Here is a 20,924-nt window from a genome sequence, read left to right on the forward strand (position 1 = left end):
ACCTATAAACAGCAGCATTATAACGGAAAAAAATCAACTATAGATTGTGATTTTGCAGGCTCTTGAGTAAGTATAACTTCATGTTCTGTAGTTCAAGGAGCTCCACTTTGGCCACATCAGACCCTAGGGAGATGAGACCATCATTTTTAATACTGTCTGCAGTCTGGCAATGTTGTTGCAAAATATGAAAAAATTGCTGCGTTGGCCAAAAATGGACCCCACCTTTCTCTTAACACTTTATAAGTTTTATAGTTGACCAACCTTTTATGTTTCTTTATTTTCTCAAGGGAAAGATCGAAATGGTTTATTATGTAAATAATTATATGGAGAGTCAGAATCCATTTCTGGAGTCATATTGTAGATGACGGTCTTCACATCAAAAGGATATCATATAGTTTGATTTAATCACTGGTGTACTGAAGTCGTTTTACTTTATTAACCCCATACATACTACCAAACCCCACCCACAGAACTCCCTGCTTGTCCACAAACACAGCTAGTGGGCTGTTTTTGTCAGTATGCAGATGCCCAAGGTATTGTCCGTCACCACTCAGCAGATGTAGACAGTTGTTGTCATAGTCAGCCACCACCATTTGTCCATATCTGTCGTACGTTACATCCCGGGGGTGGAAAGACAGAGATCCAGTCCTATTGCCGTGTTGGTGTGGTCCGCACCTGTAAACCTCTTGTAGATGATTGTTAATCACTATAATACGTGTTTTGTTTTCTCCACCATCAATCGACAGGTCTCCGTCAAGTACAGCAACATTCTCATTGACCGGACACTCCGAGATAGTCAATGGTGAACACACTAGTGGTTTCTTTGAATGTGATGTTGTCATGAGGCTTGGTATCCCTCCTTGATTGTACTTGATGATTCCGTGTTTCATCCCCACAAGGATATGGTAATCTTTAGTAATACAGAGACATTTGGGTTTATCCTTTGTGTTGAATTTATGGACCAATTTATCTGATGTCGGCAATGTTCCTGGTTTCAGCTCCATGACACTGTTATCTTCCTCAGAGCATGCCCAGACTGTTTGTGTAGAGGGAGATATACAAATGTTGGTTACTCTAACAGGACTCTTTATCTGCTCCTTTACTGTTCCCTCACTGGTCAGATGTGTCAAAGTCTTGTTTGCTTCACATGTCCAAGCACCACTATCTCCAGCAGGACAGATATGATAGATATCACATCGAGCATACCATGTTGACAGAATTGAAATTTTTGCTCGAGGTGAGTCCAGTTTTGCTGAATGGATAATCTCGTACGGCATGTGGTCTGAAGGTCGTGATGGCTGTAGATCTGATGATCCAGCTGATGTTTCGACTTTAGCAGAGACGTGATCATCAGTTTCACTAGATGAAGTAAAGGTCATTTTCCCAAATGCAGACGCCAAATCTTCGTTACGATTTTTGTTTAGACTGAACTTTGCGGTCCTCAGGACGGGTCTTCTAGGTAAAGTGATGTCTGTATGAAGTCTACTGATTGCGTCAAACACCTTGATATCTGTGCCAGTCTGAAGGGTTTCCTTGCACTGGTTTAGTTGATCCTTCAATTCTGCAAGTTTCCTTTCCAGTTCAGTTGTGTACCTGGTGAAGAATTGTGCATTTTCATTTTCTAAATCCTTCAATTGTGAAAGTGTTTCAGCAATAAGAACATCAACGTCTTCTTTTAGTTTTATTCCTTGGTTTTTCACTTCTTCTGCTACAAGTTTGAAATGGCTGAGGTGTTTTTCGAGACTCTCCTGGGCTGAATTGATTTCCTGTTGTATTTGAATCAGCTCCTTTTGTTCTGTTTCATTGATGAACGTTTTTATTTTATGTTTGTTGTTTGGAGTAATTTCACTCAACGGGACAATGCCATGACCTTTGTGTAATGTGGAAATACAATTTGTACATATGACGTCATGACATGTCTCACAGAACCAGTCCAATGTCTTCCTTTTGTGGTGTACGCATGTCTTATGACCTTGAACCCGGACAGCGATCTGTCCTTTATAGAAGGAGGTAGCCTTTCCAGCCATATTACCTTCTGATGAGTGAAGAAACAACCATTATAATAGCTTTATCCAAGGAACAAAACACACAAAGTAGAGACAATACCCATATACAGAAGTCAATGCTTTGTGGTAACACTTGACACTCTTTTCTTGTAAAAGTGAGTATTTTGTGGTAGCACACTCGCACTTGTGGTAGTCTTTGTTTCGTGACAGCACAATCAATACCTGAAAAAAGAGAGATGTATTTTTGTTAGGAAAACATCATAAATAATAAGGTTTTTCTAGTAGTGCTAGTTATATTTTATTTTGGTAGATGTTAGAAAGATAAGCAATAAGCATATATGTTAAGAAGGATATTGTGCCAGCATCAGTTTTGGTTATTACATTTCTAATCTTCTGATACATTTTACATTCTTGCTATATTCAGATTATTTCCGGTTGTAAAAGGGCTCCGAGTTTGTCACACATATATTATAAAAATGTCTGTTATGAGATAAACACAGAGACACCGTAAAAGTGTCCCGAGATACCCAAACAACGGCCACAAAGGTGTTCTGAAAAAGACAAGCTGAGACTTGAAAAAGGGGACAGAGATGAGCGAACAGACACATGTACCAACACAGGGTTCGAGATAGACTCAGTGAAACTCGAAAAGGGTCCTGAGATAATCTTATCTTTATTTGTTATTTACTTATTTATTGAGTTCTTAACGCAGAACAGATGTGTAAGGCCAATAAAAGGTATTTTGAACTAGCAAAAGGAAATTACTTCAACCAAACAAAAAGATAAAACGACAAATATCAAATTGAAAAGACAAAGTGGCAATTGTTATTTATATTTCTTTTTTAACGGACCAACATTTTTAGGTAAGTTAGAATTGTTGTAAACTTCACCGTTTCCAAGGCGGAGGAGAATTGGTACAAAAAAAAACTCACAAAGAGGGGATGTGAATAAATGATAAACATCGGTTTGGTGGGATAATGTTTATTTGTTTAAAAGCATTTTCTCCTCCTATGATACTACATCCATTTGTATGATACTTTGTAGACAGAAATATTTACGTGTGAAAAGTGTTTATAAATAGTTACTCCTTCATTATGGAGAGCTGACTCTTTGTTTGAACACATTATTCGCACTTCACTCCCAAAGAACCTTGTTTGACTATCCCTAAAGTCCTTCACGAATTTGAATCCTACACTATTTGGTACCCATTTAACTTAAATTGAGATGATGTGAATTAAGTATATAGACCGGAGTTACCCACTTAATTGATGAAGTGATGCATTTGAGTGACAAAAAAAAGAAAAAAAGGGAAAAGAAAACCGTTTTTTTGACATCTTCTGAAGTACCACAACAATTTTGAATTCTATTTTATTTGGTTCCCATTACACTTACATTGAAATTATGTTTATGAAGTATATTAATTGATGTTCACCTTATTATAGAATTATGCTCCTTTCTTTTAAAACGTTGTGGAAAAAAAGGTACATACAGTTTTTGGCATTGGCAGGGGAACTAGTATGCCATCCTGGCGATGGTCTTGTTTTATTCTTATATTGTGTATATTCCATACAAGAGTTTCAAAATTGATACAATGACCAAGGAGAACAAACCTTTAAAATGTTCAGATTATACATTCAAACGTTTTTTATAAACTAAACAGTTCCGAATATTTTATACAAACCTTCTTGTCATTATATTGCAGGCTTCCCAATCAATATACGTCTTAACTTTAAACTATTGTATGCAAACACTTTTGTGTCTTACTATGTTTTGAATGCCATCAACACAAGTTGTTATTATTTGTGTCATTTAACGTCAAATCAAAAACTTACTGCATATCACCGAGTTGAAACTTTCAACGCATCTATACTAACTCAGATAGTACATCAACAAAGCTCTAAACGTACCTTGTCTTGTTGAGGTGAGTCGTCCTACCTATGCAGACTTCCAAGTGTACACTGGTAGACAAACATAGTTACCATGAGAGATGCATATCTACCCGTCCAAAGTTTTCACGTGCTGGATCCATAGATACCTTATCTACATTTTTTCTCGTAGTAATAAATCAATATCAATATATCTTCAGCCTAACGCTACTTCTCCTGTCCATATAGAAATTGCAATGTGTTTGTAAGGTAATGTGATACCGAAGAATTTATTGACACAGGTCATAATAAATTATATGCATGGTAAGCATTTCATTCGAAAATCTTTTAGAACTCTAAAATAAGTACTCGTGATGAAAAATAATCTCGTTTTTTAGTATTTGCTCATGTAAACTATCAGTTATTGTGTGTGTATTTTATTTTATAGAAAACTGTTTAGAATTTTGTCCTGACAATCTTCTGTTTCATTCTCAGAATCAAACAGATTTAAATTTAAGATTTCCAACTTTGAAAATATATGAAATCGCTCTGGTAACCTGTCTTTAACAGTAAAAACACATAGGTACATTTTGATGGGTCACTGTTAAATTTAACAACCTTTTTTTATCTATTTTATATTTTTGTTTTAAATTTGGATTTGGTTTTAGATAGCAATAATATACATGTTTTTGAAACTGTGAACTGGATTCTGTGTATCACTAAAAAAGTCTTTGTATCACAAATTAATCAAAAATAGTATTTTGAGGGTAACATGCATTTGGGCCAGATTAGGATTCGAACCCATATCCTCATTATTATGTTTTTGCGCTAGACAGCTCTGGTCAGCGGCTGTACGTTGGTTCAGTTACGGCAGTTACATCTTAAACAAAATTTGGGGAAGGGAAATTGTTTTATGTATAACAAACTATATTGGAATAATTGGGTGTTTTGTCTGCTGTAAGACAACGATCCTGAAATTTTACAAAGGTATATTATAATAATTCTCGGGGAGACTAAATGACAAATTCAATATCTGTATTTCTTTTGACGCATTTCGATATATATATATATATATACGTAATCGCTGAAACATCTTTCCAGAAAGGTTCCACAGTAACAAACCAATGACATATCAAGATTCAAATTACCAGTCGGACAGCAAATTTTACCCGGTTGTGCAATAGACAAATAACAACAGGTAATTCCACAGTGATTTGAAGGGGTTATGTATTACAAAAAGCAACATGAATACACATCGGCCAATATAAAAACATTTAGTAATAACTCAATGTATAGTGTTTGTTATTACAAGGAAGGGGTCAAAATGACCGACATACACTGTATAATACACGTTACTGTGCTTCTAAACAATACAGCATATGGATCCTTGTACCATGGCCAAAACCTGTGATAACGCATTGAAAATAGTTTTTCCGGCATGACTATAGCTTTGATAAATTATTTATAAAAAGAAAACCATACAATGTACCTTGCATGACATTATGAAAAAATAAAGGCAATATAAACAAAATATAATAAAAAACAATGTTCTGAGTAAAAAACGTCAGACTAGGAATCGCACCCTAGACCTCCAATTGTTATATTGTCGCTCTAACCGACTGAGCTGCCGGGTCACCAGAAGTGCCCTGACATAATTTTAATACAGTTAAATCCAAAACGAACTTTAATGTAAGTTACTGTATATAAAACGCAACGAGAACAGTGAGACAGGAATCCTTAAATACACAGCATGTGAACACGATTGTGAGTTTAGATATGATTATTTCCACATGATGATGATAGTTTATGGAGATGAGGGGATGGTGTGATGGTGTGATATATAATCACACAGGACTCCTGACCTTGGCCTCTGAGAAAATTAGTAGAAGTGACACTAACAGGTGTCACGTGGTATATATTCAGCTGTAAACTGATCTGGAGCATCAATGGACAAGAGTAAAAGTCGTGCAAACACAAAATTTGATCCACACAATATCCGAATCCCTGTAACATACATATAATCAAATTATCTTGTTACGTAATTATTATTATTAAGTGCAATTCTAAAACACATGAATCTGTCAAGATAAAATCGAATGCATTGTAGTAAAATATAAGATTGATTTCAGGTATAAAACCTAAACACTTGCTATGCTAATACTGTCATTTTAGAATCTTTGCAAAGACGTCATGTAAATACCACCCTTTTATTTGTTCAATTATGTGCACATTGCTTGTTAAATGTATGAAAGTGATTGCAAGCCTTTGTTGTTTGTTTTCACAATTATAACCATTACTATTATCCATATGTTGTAAAGCGCCTTAGAGTAATTTTACAAATCATGTAGGGCGCTATATAAATGCTGTATATATTATTATTATTATTATTTAAAGATTAAGTTAAATCTCATTTCAAAGCCTGTCGATATTACCTTTATTGCACCCAGAGCGATTCTTTTGATCTTCCTCAATGACTTCGGAATAGCATACCGCAAGAGATCAAGTAAAGAGTCTCCCATTTTGTGAAGGCATATTCCAAGAGCGACACCCTTGAATTTAAATAATTTATATAAACGCCTTTGCCTATTTGTTGTAATTTGTTGTAATTTTTATATACAAATTCAATGATGGTATGTCGTGTAAATTTACTTCAAGGCATAGGATAAGCTCTAACAGAAAGACATAATCCATGTGTAGTAGAGTATATTCAAAGGATAATGGAATCTATGTTCTCAAAGCCATTTTCTAGAATATTGAAAGCAAAATTATATAAATTTCTTTTTACGCTCTATGGATTTATCATTGACTGAATTTTCAAATATCCTTGTAATTTCTTTACGGAAAAAGTCAAAATAAAGATTATGCATAGAGGGAGTCAGGTTCAACATCGGTAGTTATTGTAAAAGATGACGGTCTTCGCATCAAAATGATATCATACAGTTTGATTAAATCACTGGTGTACTGACGTCGTTTTACTTTATTAGCTCTAAATACATTATCAAATACCACCCACAGAACTCCCTGCCCATATACACACATAGCCACTGTCCTGTCTTTGTCAGTATATAGCTGTCCAAGGTATTGACCATCACCATTCAGAAGATGGAGACAGTAGTCGTTGTAATTCCCCAGCAACCACCAGTTGTTCCGGTCTGTCATACGTTACATCCTGGAGGCGGAAAGTCTGCGATACTGTCCTGCTGGTGTGTTGGTGTGGTCCATACCTGTATAACTCACGTAGATGTTTGTCCATCACTATACACAGTGGTTTGTTTAATCCACCATCATTTCCCCAATCGTCATCAAGCACAGCAACATTCTCACTGACCAGACACTCCACTATCTTGATTGGTGAGCGCACTAGTGGTTTCTTGGATTGTACTCTTGTCGTGAGGCTTGTCTTCCCTCCTTGAGTGTACTTAATGATTCCGTGTTTCATCCCCACAAGGACATGGTCATCTTTTGTAACACACAGACACCTAGGTTTATCTTTTGTGTTGAATTTACTGACCAATTTATCTGATGTCAATAATGTACCTGATTTTAGATCCATGACACTATTATCTTCTTCAGAGCAGACCCAGACTTTTTGTGTAGAGGGAGACATACATATGTTTCTTATTCTAACTGGACTCTTTATCTGCTGCTGTACTCTTCCCTCACTGGTCAGGTACGTCAAAATCTTTCATATAGTCTACATGCCCAAGCACCACCATTGCTAGTAGGACAGATACATCTTACGTCAAATGAAGAATTCCATTCTGACAGAACCACAATCTTTGATAGAGGTGAGGCCAGTTTTGCTAAATGTGTCATCTCGTAAGGCGTTTGGTCTGAAGGTCGAGTTAGTTGTTGATCAGACGAATCAGCATGTGTGTCGACTTTTGCAGAGACGTGATCATCAATTTGACTAGAAGGGTTCAAAATCATTTTCCCGAATGCAAACGTCAAGGATTCGCAAGGATTGAACTGAACTTTGCGGTCCCCAGAATGGGTGTTCTAGGTAATGTGATGTCTGTGTTATGTCTACTGTAAACGTCAAACACGTTGATATCTGTGCCAGTCTGAAGGGTTTCCTTACAATGTATTAGTTGATTCTTCAATTCTTCAAGTTTCCTCTCGAGTTCTGTCTTGTAATCGGTGAGGAGTTTGGAATTTTCGTTTTCTAAATGTTTCAATTGTGAATGTGTTTCCCTGGCTTTTCACTTCTTCTGAAACACATTTGAAATGGCTGAGATAATGTTTGAGACTCTCCTGGGCTGAACTGATTTCTTGTTGTATTTGAATCAGCTTTTTTTGTTCTGTTTTATTGATGAACGTTTTTATTCCATTCCACACCTGTGGTAGTCCATATTCTGTGGTAATTAACTTCACACCTGTGGTAGTGAATATTCTGTGGTAGCAAACTCCGCAACATTGGCTGGTTTCGTAGGTATTTCTACTGTAAAGATAAGATAATGAAAACCTTTCAGTGTTTAGAACGACAAAAACTATTTATTAATTATGGTACAAACTAAAGTTGAACTATGAATTATAATCACATGGGATATACATTTATCGGTTTTGGTGTAAATGCAGTAAGTTACAAATCATGAGCACTCATTCTCATTGACATTTAAATTTCATCGAAAGTCATCCATGTAGATTATTTTTGTAAAAAAGACATGGAAGCCGTCGGATCAGAGGGGCTTTTGACAATTATATGAAACGCGTAAGTTATTTAAAATACTATATTCTTTATAGATATAACAGTTTGGTGAATGTAGAAAAAGTGTTATAGAAGTAATGTTTTAGACAAACATTAGTGTCAACAAAAGCTCTCAGAGGGATAATGCTGCAAACAATCGTAAAATATAAATTCGTTTTATTTTGTCTCATCTTTTAGATAGACTTATGTCATTAGTAAATGAATCTTGAGGTAACATTTAATAAAAACTTCATACTGCTGCATTTGACTGTGTTTATAGCGAGGTTGACATTTGACCTATTTACTTACATAGTACTTATTGTGTCTCAAAGGGAACCTGCATTTTAGAATTTGAGAAAGAGCGATAACATACGTGTACTTCTATTCAATCAAAGGAATCTGATATAGACACACAGAAACAATAATAGGAATCTGATATAGACACACAGATACCATAATAGATATCTGATATAGACACACAGATGCAATAATAGTAATTTGATATAGACACACAGATACCACAATAGAAATCTGATATAGACACACAGATACCATAATAGGAATCTGATATAGACACACAGTTACCATAATAGGAATCTGATATAGACAGACAGATACCATAATAGGAATCTGATATAGACACACAGATACCATAATATGATTCCGAGATAGACACACATATACCATGATAGGAATCTGATATAGACACACAGATACCATACTAGGATTCTGAGATAGACACACAGATACCATAATAGGAAACTGATATAGACTCACAGATACCATAATAGGAATCTGATATAGACACACAGAGACCATAATAGGAGTCTGAGATAGACACACAGAGACCATAATAAGAATCTGAGAAAGACACAGACTATAATATGATTCCGAGATAGACACACAGATACCATAATAGGAATCTGAGATAGACACACAGATACCATAATAGGAAACTGATATAGACACACAGATACCATAATAGGATTCTGAGATAGACACACAGAGACCATAATAAGAATCTGATATAGACACACAGATACCATAATAGGAATCTGATATAGACACACAGTTACCATAATAGGAATCTGATATAGACAGACAGATACCATAATAGGAATCTGATATAGACACACAGATACCATAATAGGAATCTGTCTGTCTATATCAGAATCCTATTATGGTATCTGATATAGACACACCGATACCATAATAGGAATATGATATAGACACACAGAGACCATAATAGGATTCTGAGATAGACACACAGATACCATAATAGGATTCTGATATAGACACACAGTTACCATAATAGGAATCTGATATAGACACACAGATACCATAATAGGAATCTGATATAGACACCCAGATACCATAATAGGATTCCGAGATAGACACACAGATGCCATAATAGGAATCTGATATAGACGCACAGATACCATAATAGTAATCTGATATAGACACAAAGATACCATAATAGGAAACTGATATAGACACACAGTTACCATAATAGGATTCTGATATAGACACACAGAGACCATAATAAGAATCTGAGAAAGAGACGGACTATAATATGATTCCGAGATAGACACACAGATACCATAATAGGAATCTGATATAGACACACATAGACCATAATAGTAACCTGTGAAAGACATACAGAGACGATTACATGTTTTAGCAGTTGATTTGTGTTTATTTTTATTTGTCCATATGTCATTGAAGAGACGGAAACGGCTATAACCAAATAGTTTAATAAGCCACAAGAATAAAGACGTTCGTCTAGGTCATGTGGTGAACACACTGTGGTCACAATGTTCCTCGATTACAGTCAATATACCAGGTCTTAATTTATAACTAAAGAAGACAACAAACTTCTTTGTCTTAATTGCAATCAAAAGCAGTGTGTAATTATCTGTGTCCCATTCAGATCCAAAACCTGTTGCCAGAGACCGACGTTTTACTTCCATAACATGAACACTGGTTCAAACATATCTCAACATCACACATTTACTTGTTAGTTTTGTCGATGTGAGTCGTCCTATCCGTATATGCTCCAAGTGTTTACTGTTGGAGAAACACAGTAACCAGGTGATATGCATCTACCTCTCCCAAGTTAGGATGTACACCATAGATACTTTATCAACTACAACCAAGCAGAAAGAAATCGGATCGACAAATTTATTGCTTGGCTATATTTTACATCTTCAATTCATTTATACTTAGCTACATAAGTGTATGTATGTGAGGTAATGTCGTAACAGAGCACTTAGTTGACACAATGAATTATGTCAATTTCAAGTAGGCTTGCGTGAGCCCTTTGAAGAACTATTAAATTGCTATTTGTATAGCACACCCGGGTTCTACAGTGCAATATTGTCATGTAGGGTATTCTCATATCGTAAATCAAACTTTCAATGGAACAAGTTTTAATAAAACATATTTAACATGACGTGATGAATTTTACGTTGATATGTTGCCATATGACAGCCGAACATTTCTTTCATTGAACGTAAGATTTTGGCTATGACCTGTAAAGTAAGGCAAAGCTACCTGGTTCATAATTTCTTCTGTACAGTGCCTTCCTGAAAGGGTCCTGCAAACATACTACAAAGTCATTAAAGGGTCAAGTGATATATTTGGTTTGGTCTGATTGTGTTGACGTCCTATGAACAGCAATGGCCAATTAAGGACATATCGGGTTTTGGTGGTGGAAGAAAGCCAGAGTACCCGGAAAAACATCGAGCTGGGATCAGTACCTAGCAACTGCATCTGTTAGGCTTCGAACCCACAACCCAATGCTAAAGAGCTAGTGATTGTAGACGTTCAGATGCCTTAACCACTCGGCCACTGCAGCCCCTGATGTGATAGAAGCTCAGTGGTCATAAACGGGTCATGTGAAGAGAACTCTTTGATTTTATAAGCACTCTACTAGGCTTCATACATTAAGGACGTAACTTATTCGCGTTCATACGGGTATGAATATTTAAACATATGTTCAATCGCTATATGTTTCCCACTAAACAACAGGTTACATACAACTATCGGCTGTGTGTCGTAAAGGTGAAGGTCAGGAGACAAAGGTCAACGCTTGCCTAGTTGGTACGTTCCTATTCATTAAATCATTACAGAAGAATTTGCAAAGCTAACTTAATACTAAAAGATAGATATCATGACAAGAGGTTTTAAAAATGTCAATCACTGAAAGGCCTCGTCATCATGGAATAATGGAATGCTGTTTTACAAGCCACTATTCGGTTAATACCACAAGCACCAGAACGGGGTCAAGGTTCAGGCAATTTTTATGTTGTATGTGCAATGACGACTACCTATTTTTTTGTATGAAATTTAATCAGTATCATGACCCGACAATATGTCATAAAAAAATGTAAGCTACAAACAAGATGTAATTTACCTCGCAATACAGCATTCATCACTTTTGCTGTTTAAAATTTATTCAAAACAACAAAACTATTCACATGTTAAATTTTTATTTAGTCATTAATAACATTCTGTCGACTTGGACAACAACTACATTTTGTACTCACTTCACAATTATATTCATTAATAAGAAGAAAAAAATCATTTGTACAATATTGTACAATCTATAAAAACTCCAAACTTAATGCTGGCTATGTTGTTAACTGCACTGATCATTTTTAGTTGTATTATTCGAAATCCAGTGACAAGACTAACTTGATTGCAATCATTTGTGATCTTATCATATACCATCCGTACTTTATATGTTCTTAAAAGATGACAAATAAATCACCCACAACAACATCCATACAACAAATTGTATTGATATAATTAGTTCAAAGAACAGACACAATTGTTCAATATATCCAAACACTGTTCACTGTACAAACTCAATGCATCCACGCTTAATGTACCGATAGTACGCAATGTGTCTATAAAAAGAAATGCATCTGAACAATTGTTTGATTTAATGACATAACTGTTCAATGTTTATACAAATTGTTAAATGTATCGACACATTGTATCTTGACCAGTCAGTAGTCTAAATGTTGATTGGGTTGTTAGGTTTTCCTTGTAATGTACAAGGGAAATAATGAAAATGGTTAGGCTGGTTTTTATAAGGGGAATCAAGAAACAACATCTGTTGCATAAACAATAGATACAATTGATTTAAATAACATAAATTTTGATTCAAACACTGGTATACTGTAGTCGTTGAACTTCCTCAGCCCTGAACGTAAGATATCTAGACCCCATCCACAGAACTCCTAGCTTGTCCACACACACAGCTTTTTGCCTGTCTATGTCAATATACAACAGTCCATGGTATTGTCAATCACCACTCAGCAGATGTAGACAGTTGTTGAAACAGTAAGCCATTACCAGTTGTCCCAGTTTGTCGTACGTTTCATCTTAACAGTACTTTTATAAATGCATAACTTTTAACATTCTCATAATCAAACAGATATAAATTTAAGTGTTGATAAAATATGAAGTCCTTTAGGAAATTAGTCTTTGAAAAGCGAGTAAAAAATATGTTTTCTAATGTCACTGCAAGATTAAACACATTTTAAAATGTTGACTTGGTTTTAGATAGTAATGATAGATATGTTCTTGATACTTTGACTTTATAACCGTTAATCACTTCAGGATCTTTGCATCACCAATTAATCAACGATAGTGTGTTGTAAATAAATACAATGGGGCTTGTTACCCGGATTCGGATTCATCTTGACAACAAACCATTATAATGTCTCTCGCCAAAACAGTGACCTAGTCAGCGGTAGTATCTTAGCCCAGTTGTGATACAGCTGCATCTTAGACTAAATTATGGGAAGGTTAATTACTGTATGTAAAAATAACTACATTGGGATGTTTTTAGTGTTCTGCTTGCAGTGGAAAAGGAGTCATAAACATTGACATCAGTGTTATATTAATTCTCGGGGAGGCTTCAATGTGCTTCTTTATCTCCATTTATTTTGGATATCGCTGAGACATCTTTCCTTAAGAGCTTCACGTTATATAAACACGTTAAACCAGTGATATATCATGATTCGAACTACCAGGTACACAGCAAGCTATACCCAGTAGTACAATAGACAAATGGCAACAAGTAATTCCACAGTGATTCGAAATGGGATGTTTATTACAAAAAAACAATACTTTTCACGAGACACTGACCTTAAGAATGTGTAGTCATTATGCAAACTATAGATTTGATTATTGCACAAATAAGTGTCCTGCATACCTTGTTCAGCTAACTACATGTCAATGTGCTTAAAAATGATACAATTTATGGATTCCTGTACAACGGTCAAAAACAAATGTAAAAACAAATTCGAAACTACTTCTTTACACCATGGATATTACTGTAATAAAACATTTCTGAAAAGAAAACTATACTCTGAAGGATTTTCGTGAAAAGAAAAAAGTTAATTTAACAAAGCATAATCAACAACAGAGTTTTCAGTGTAAAGCTACATTGGGGTATTGACTTGGACTCGAAACATGATCCTCATATTGCTATGCTGTTGTTCTAGCTGACTTGGATGCCTGGTCAACGGGAGTAATAGAATCATTCACCCCCTTGGGGGTGAGATAGAGGACTCTTTCCCCGAGTGTTGAAATTCCCCTATCTCACCCACAAGGGAGTGAATGATTATTTTTCTCTTAGCCTGTTCTCCCAGTGGGTATCATATACACAATGTAATGATAACGTTACATGCTAAATTCAGGGTTGACGTGACGTTGACAGATTGTTGAAGTGACTTCATACCATTGTTATAAAAAGGGGATTCCCCCCGTTTCAAACCTAGGGTGAGACAAGGAAATCCCACACCGGTAAAAGTGCGGATAAACCTGTCCAGGGTAAGAGAATGTCCTGTCCCAACTACATTAAGTTATATCCAAAACAAAATCATGGGAAGGTCAGGTTATACGAAAAGCTGACGTGCAGTGGGATAGGGATCCTTAAATAAATTGAATAACAACTTAATAGTACGATTAGATGAAATCATTTCCATATTGTTTGTTGATGATTTATGGAGATGAGTGGATAGCTTGCAGGGGGCATAACAAATGCAACAAGGCTTCTGACTTTTGTCTCTGAGAAAATTTGTAAAACTGACATTAGCAGGTGTCACGTGATATGTCTTTATGCCTGCACAGCTGTAAAAAGTGCAGTTATGATGATCACTCAAACCGCAAGCTAAAAAATTAGTTACATACGATATATTTATAACTGAAAAATTGTATGTCTTAAAGACAAGTTCTAACGGAACACACACACCCATGTAGGGATAACCTGCACTCCTTAGGTTTCAAGGGAGGTAACTTTATCACTAATTGAAATATATAATGCACACCTGTCAACTGATAGAGATTTTGTCTGGTCAAACCAGATACTTCAATTGATGACCAGATTGACATTAACATTTTATTTGGTCATTGATTTGACGAGGTATCCGGCAACATGACGAGATATAACAAGATGAAAAAGAAAATGAAATGAAAGTTGCTGAGATGACCGTCTCACGTTGGCTTAAAATAATCGTTCACCCTCTTTGGGATCGGATAGGGGAATCTCAACTCGAGGGGGATGATTTTTAAATCGCCAAACACGAGGTTTACCAAAGAATCTTCCCTGAGGGTTGAGATTCCAAATCTAACACCAAGGGATTGAATGATTATTTTTCTCCTACCCAGTTGGCTATGTCATAAACATGATGCAATCTTGACATTGCATAGGGATAGAACAACGTTTTTTATTTATCATGCTGGTATGAACGCAAATCGTCGGTTATATCCATATTGCATGAATCCCGTGTGGGCTTCATGTGTAATATGAATGTAACCGATTTGCGTTCATACGGGCATGACACTTTTGAAAAATCCATTCAATCCATATATATACATTTCAACTATAGAACAATTATTAACATTTATATATATTTTCTTCAATAATTTATTTATTTACTGCGATTTGTATATGCGTTGTTCTTTACACGACATTAGCGGAACAGTCCTACTTAAATAAAACTGACGCAAATACTTAACTGTAGTCATTTATGCGTTTGACGCAGGGACACTCTCCATGTTATCAGAGGCGAAGCGACAAGACTCTCATTGAACAAGGTTAGTCTATGACGTCATAAGTAAACCACGTGTTACGTCGGAATTCCTTGTATATATCTGAAGTATTAGTAAAGGATGACGGTCGACACGTTATAATGATAGCATACGGATTTAATCGCTGATGTACTGAAGTCGTTTTACTTTGTCAGCTCTAAACATACTACCAAACGCCACCCACAGAATTCCCTGCCTGTCCAAACATACAACCTGTGGCCTGTTTATCTCAGTATACAGCAGTCCCAAGTATTGTCCATCACCACTCAGAAGATGCAGACAGTCGTTGTTATTGTCAGCCACCACCAGTTGTCCCCGTCTGTCGTACGCTACATCCCAGGGGTAAAAAGGCAGGGATCCAGTTATACTGCCGTGTTCGTGTCTTCCGTACCTGCATACCTCCCGTAGATGTTTGTCAATCACAATGACAAAAGGCTCGTCTCCACCACCATCAATTGACAGGTCTCCGTCAATTACAGCAACATTCTCACTGACCGGACACGTTGAGATCGTACGTGGTGAACAAACTAATGGTTTATTTGACTGTGATGTTGTCATGAGGCTTGACATCCCCCCTGGAGTGTACTTGGTGATTCCGTGTTTCGTCCCCACAAGGACATGGCCATCTTTAGTAACACACAGACATTTGGGTTTTTCCTTTGTGTTGAATTTACGGACCAATGCACCCGATTGCAGTTCCATGACACTCTTATTTTCCTGAGAACATGCCCAGAGGTTTTGGTTAGAGGGAGATATACAGATGCTTGTAACAAAGACAGGGTTCCATATTTGTTGTGATACCCTTCCCTCACTGGTCAAATGTGTCAAAGGGTTAGTATTTATTTCACATGTCCAAACACCACCATCGCTAGCAGGACAGATATAACTAATGTTATATTGAGAATCCAATTCTGACAGAACCGAAATCTTTGGTAGAGGTGAGTCCAGTTTTGCTGAATGGATTATCTCGTACGCCATTTGGTCTAAAGGTCGCGATGGCTGTAGATCTGATATTCCAGCTGATGTGCCGTCTTCAAAAGAGACGTTACCGTCGGATTGACCAAATGAAGTCAAGGTCATTTTTCCCAATGCAAACGTCAAGGATTCGCAAGGATTAATGATTGGACTGTATTTTGCGGTCCCAAGAACAGGTCTTCTAGGTAATGTGATGTCTATGTTAAGCCTACTTGTAACGTCAAATACCTTGATATCTGTGCCAGTCTGAAGGGTTTCCTTACACTGGTTTAGTTGATCCTTCAATTCTGCAAGTTTCCTTCCCAGTTCTGTTTTGTACCTGGTGAGGAGTTGTGTATTTTCATTTTCTAAATCCTTTAATTGTGAAAGTGTTTCAGCAATAAGAACATCAACGTCTTCTTTTAGTTTTATTCCTTGGTTTTTCACTTCTTCTGCTACAAGTTTGAAATGGCTGAGGTGTTTTTCGAGACTCTCCTGGGTTGAATTGATTTCCTGTTGTATTTGAATCAGCTCCTTTTGTTCTGTTTCATTGATGAACGTTTTTATTTTATGTTTGTTGTTTGGAGTAATTTCACTCAACGGGACAATGCCATGACCTTTGTGTAATGTGGAAATACAATTTGTACATATGACGTCATGACATGTCTCACAGAACCAGTCCAATGTCTTCCTTTTGTGGTGTACGCATGTCTTATGACCTTGAACCCGGACAGCGATCTGTCCTTTATAGAAGGAGGTAGCCTTTCCAGCCATATTACCTTCTGATGAGTGAAGAAACAACCATTATAATAGCTTTATCCAAGGAACAGAACACACAAAGTAGAGACAATACCCCTATGCAGAAGTCAATACTTTGTGGTAACACTTGACACTCTTTTCTTGTAAAAGTGAGCATTTTGTGGTAGCACACTCGCACTTGTGGTAGTCTTTTGTTCGTGACAGCACAATCAATACCTGAAAAAAGAGAGATGTATTTTTGTTAGGAAAACATCATGAATAATAAGGTTTTTTCTAGTAGTGCTAGTTATATTTTATTTAGGTAGATGTTAGAAAGATAAGCAATGAGCATATATGTTAAGAAGGATATTGTGCCAGCATCAGTTTTGGTTATTACATTTCTAATCTTCTGATACCTTTTACATTCTTGCTATATTCAGATTACTTCCGGTTGTAAAAGGGCTCCGAGATTGTCACACATATAATATAAAAATGTCTGTCATGAGATAGACACAGAGACACCGTAAAAGTATCCTGAGATACCCAAACAACGGCCACAAAGGTGTTCTGAAAAAGACAAGCTGAGACTTGAAAAAAGGTACAGAGATTAGCGAACAGAGGCCACAACAGGGTCCTGATATAGACTCGATGAAACTCGAAAAGGGTCCTGAGATAATATTATCTTTATTTGTTATTTACTTATTTATTGAGTTCTTAACGGCCTATCAACGCAGAACATATATTTAAGGTCAATAAAAGGTATATTAAACTCGCAAAAAGGAAATGATATCAACCCAACAAAAAGATCAAACGACAAATATCAACTTGAAAAGCCAAAGTGGCGATTGTCATTTATATTTCTTTCGGACCAACAGTGTTTAGGTAGGTTAGAACTGTTGTAAAATTCACCGTTTCCAAGGCGGATGAGAATTAGTACAACAAAAAAACTCTCATAAAGAGGGGATGTGAATAAAGTATAGACATCGGTGGTGTGGGATAATGTTTATTTGTTTAAAAGCATTTTCTCCTCCTATGATGTTACATCCCTTTGTATGATACTAAAGCGTTTATAAATAGTTACTCCTTCGTTATGGAGAAATGACTCTTTGTTTGAGCATATTATTCGCACTTCACTCCCAAAGAACATTGTTTGAATATCCCTGAAGTCCTTCACCAATTTGTATCCTACATTATTTGATACCCATTTAACTTAAATTGAGATGATGTGAATTAAGTATATAAACCGGAATTACCTACTTAATTGATGAAGTGATGCGTTTGAGTTTTAAAAAGGAAAAGAAACCCGTTTTTTTACATCTCCTAAAATACCGCAACAAGTTTGAATTATATTTTATTTGGTTCACATAACACTTAAATTGAAATTATGTTAATGAAGTTTATTAATTGATGTTCACCTTATTATGGAATTATGCTCCTTTCTGGATAAAAAGGTACCTACAGTTTTTGGTATTTATGGGGGAACTAGTATGCTATCCTGGCGAAAGTCTTGTTTTATTCTTATATTGGGTCTATATTCCATACAAGAGTTTCAGAATTGATACATAGACCTTTAAAATGTCCATATTATGCATTCAAACGTGTTTATAAACTAAACAGTTCCGAATAGGTAATGGAATAAAAACCTTCTGGTCATTATATTGCAGGCTTCCCAATCAATATACGTCTTAACTTTGAACTATTGTATACAAACACTTACGTGTCTTACTATGTTTTGAATGCCATCAACACTAGTTGTTATTATTTGTGTCATTTAACGTCAAATCAAAAACTTACTGCATATCACCGAGTTGAAACTTTCAACGCATCTATACTAACTCAGATATTACATCAACAAAGCTCTAAACGTACCTTGTCTTGTTGAGGTGAGTCGTCCTACCTATGCAGACTTCCAAGTGTACACTGGTAGACAAACATAGTTACATGTACCAGGAGATATATATCTACCCGTGCAAAGTTTTCACGTGCTCCATAGCTACCTTATCTACCTTTTTTTCTCGTAGTAATAAATCAATATCAACATATCATCAACCTAACGCTTCTTCTCCTACCCATATATAAATTCCAATGTGTTTGTAAGGTAATATGATACCGAAGAATTTATTGACAAAGGTCATACTAAATTATATGCATGGTAAGCGGCCCCCAGGAAGAATGTTGTGTTCATGCATAACATACACAGTGCTAACAGTTTTATCTAGGCAATGGAGGGTATTTTCATATCTGAAATCAGAACATAGAATATTACATGTTTAAATAAGGTATATATTCAAAATGACTAAATATGTATATCCATTATAAAGCCCAGTGTTAACGCCCCATCAAAGGTCATTTTAATATTTAGTCATTCAATGTCGTGTGTAGACCCCTGAAGTCACTATCCGGTCATGTGATACAATGGGAGGTCATGAAAGGGTCATATGATAGACAACCCAAGGTCATTAAAAGGTCTAGTGATCGATAACCGTAGGTCTTGAAAGGGTCACATGAAATACTCAAGGTCACTGGAGGATCATATGAGAGAAACCCTGAGGTCATATACGGGTTATGTGATAGAAACACAAGTTAAAAAGTTTCTGACCGGCTGAATCTTTAAAACAAAATAGTATAGAAATGTGCAGGCCGCCCCTAAAGGTCAAGGTCATCACACGGGTTGATATGTCAATTATTAGAACATCAAAGAGTAGGTTATATATCAATCTAAGATTTTTCGTCCAAAGGTCACGGGGGAGGAGGGGGTGTCAAAGGTCAAGCCAATCTAATATTTTCAAAGCAGAATGGAAATGTATACATTCTATGAAAATCCAGTAATTCATTTACTTTCACTAGTGTCATGGTGCAAAGGGGAAATACAAATGACTCTATTGAAGAAACAATCATACTGTTTTCTAAAACGTACATAAACAAAGGAAATAGCGATACTTGGTTTCTGCTGATATTATGAGTAATCTTCTCTTGTGAGCAGGTATTGATTGTTACGTCATTGGTTTGTGTGATAAAATTACGTCGTTTTCCCAAAAATTGATGACGTTACACTCACAAACAAAGGACGTAACAATCAATACCTGCTCACAAGAGCAGATAACTCTGCAATGCGAAAAGACGGAATCTACATCCATACAGCAGTGATAGAAATCAGGATGATTCTGTTGACAGATCAGTACCCGTGTAGTGTAATTGTCAGTGCACAATGTAAGCCTTTTCTTCAATAAATATCCCCCTAGATCTATATTTATGAAGAATAAGAAGAAAGATATTGAGCCCTGATAAACGAGGTTTTTGGCTACATACATAATGCTGTTTTCTATCCTGTCCTGGTTTCTTTCATTTCAAATGAGACAGTTGTGCTTTCAGTTGACTGGACCAAATGAAATGCGCCTAGTTAGATGAATTATGTTGATGTATTACTATGATTAAATTAAATTATATTATAGTGTTGAATGACCCAATCTATGACAATAGTACAAATACTTGAATGACTAGCTTATGTTGATAGCAACATTAGGATTTATACTCTTCCAAGTAAAGGGAGACACTTTTGTGATTGAA

At 36.0% G+C, this 20,924-nt stretch overlaps 2 protein-coding genes across 2 annotated transcripts; both read right to left on the reverse strand.

Moving 5' to 3' along the window:
• Positions 1–401: 401 nt before the first annotated feature.
• Positions 402–3,984, reverse strand: LOC110457481. The gene is made up of 2 exons (XM_021508778.1): positions 3,914–3,984; positions 402–2,228 (listed from the first exon to the last, which is right to left on the reverse strand). The coding sequence occupies exon 2, from the start codon at positions 2,025–2,027 to the stop codon at positions 402–404; it is 1,626 nt and encodes a 541-aa protein (XP_021364453.1). The 5' UTR covers positions 2,028–2,228; positions 3,914–3,984.
• An 11,530-nt stretch (positions 3,985–15,514) lies between these two features.
• Positions 15,515–19,297, reverse strand: LOC110457495 (E3 ubiquitin-protein ligase TRIM71-like). The gene is made up of 2 exons (XM_021508804.1): positions 19,227–19,297; positions 15,515–17,594 (listed from the first exon to the last, which is right to left on the reverse strand). Exon 2 carries the CDS (start codon positions 17,391–17,393, stop codon positions 15,783–15,785), a length of 1,611 nt encoding a protein of 536 aa, XP_021364479.1. The 5' UTR covers positions 17,394–17,594; positions 19,227–19,297; the 3' UTR covers positions 15,515–15,782.
• Positions 19,298–20,924: the final 1,627 nt, after the last annotated feature.

This window comes from Mizuhopecten yessoensis, unplaced genomic scaffold, assembly GCF_002113885.1.
Source record: "Mizuhopecten yessoensis strain PY_sf001 unplaced genomic scaffold, ASM211388v2 scaffold9157, whole genome shotgun sequence".
Classification (NCBI taxonomy): Eukaryota; Metazoa; Mollusca; class Bivalvia; order Pectinida; family Pectinidae; genus Mizuhopecten; species Mizuhopecten yessoensis.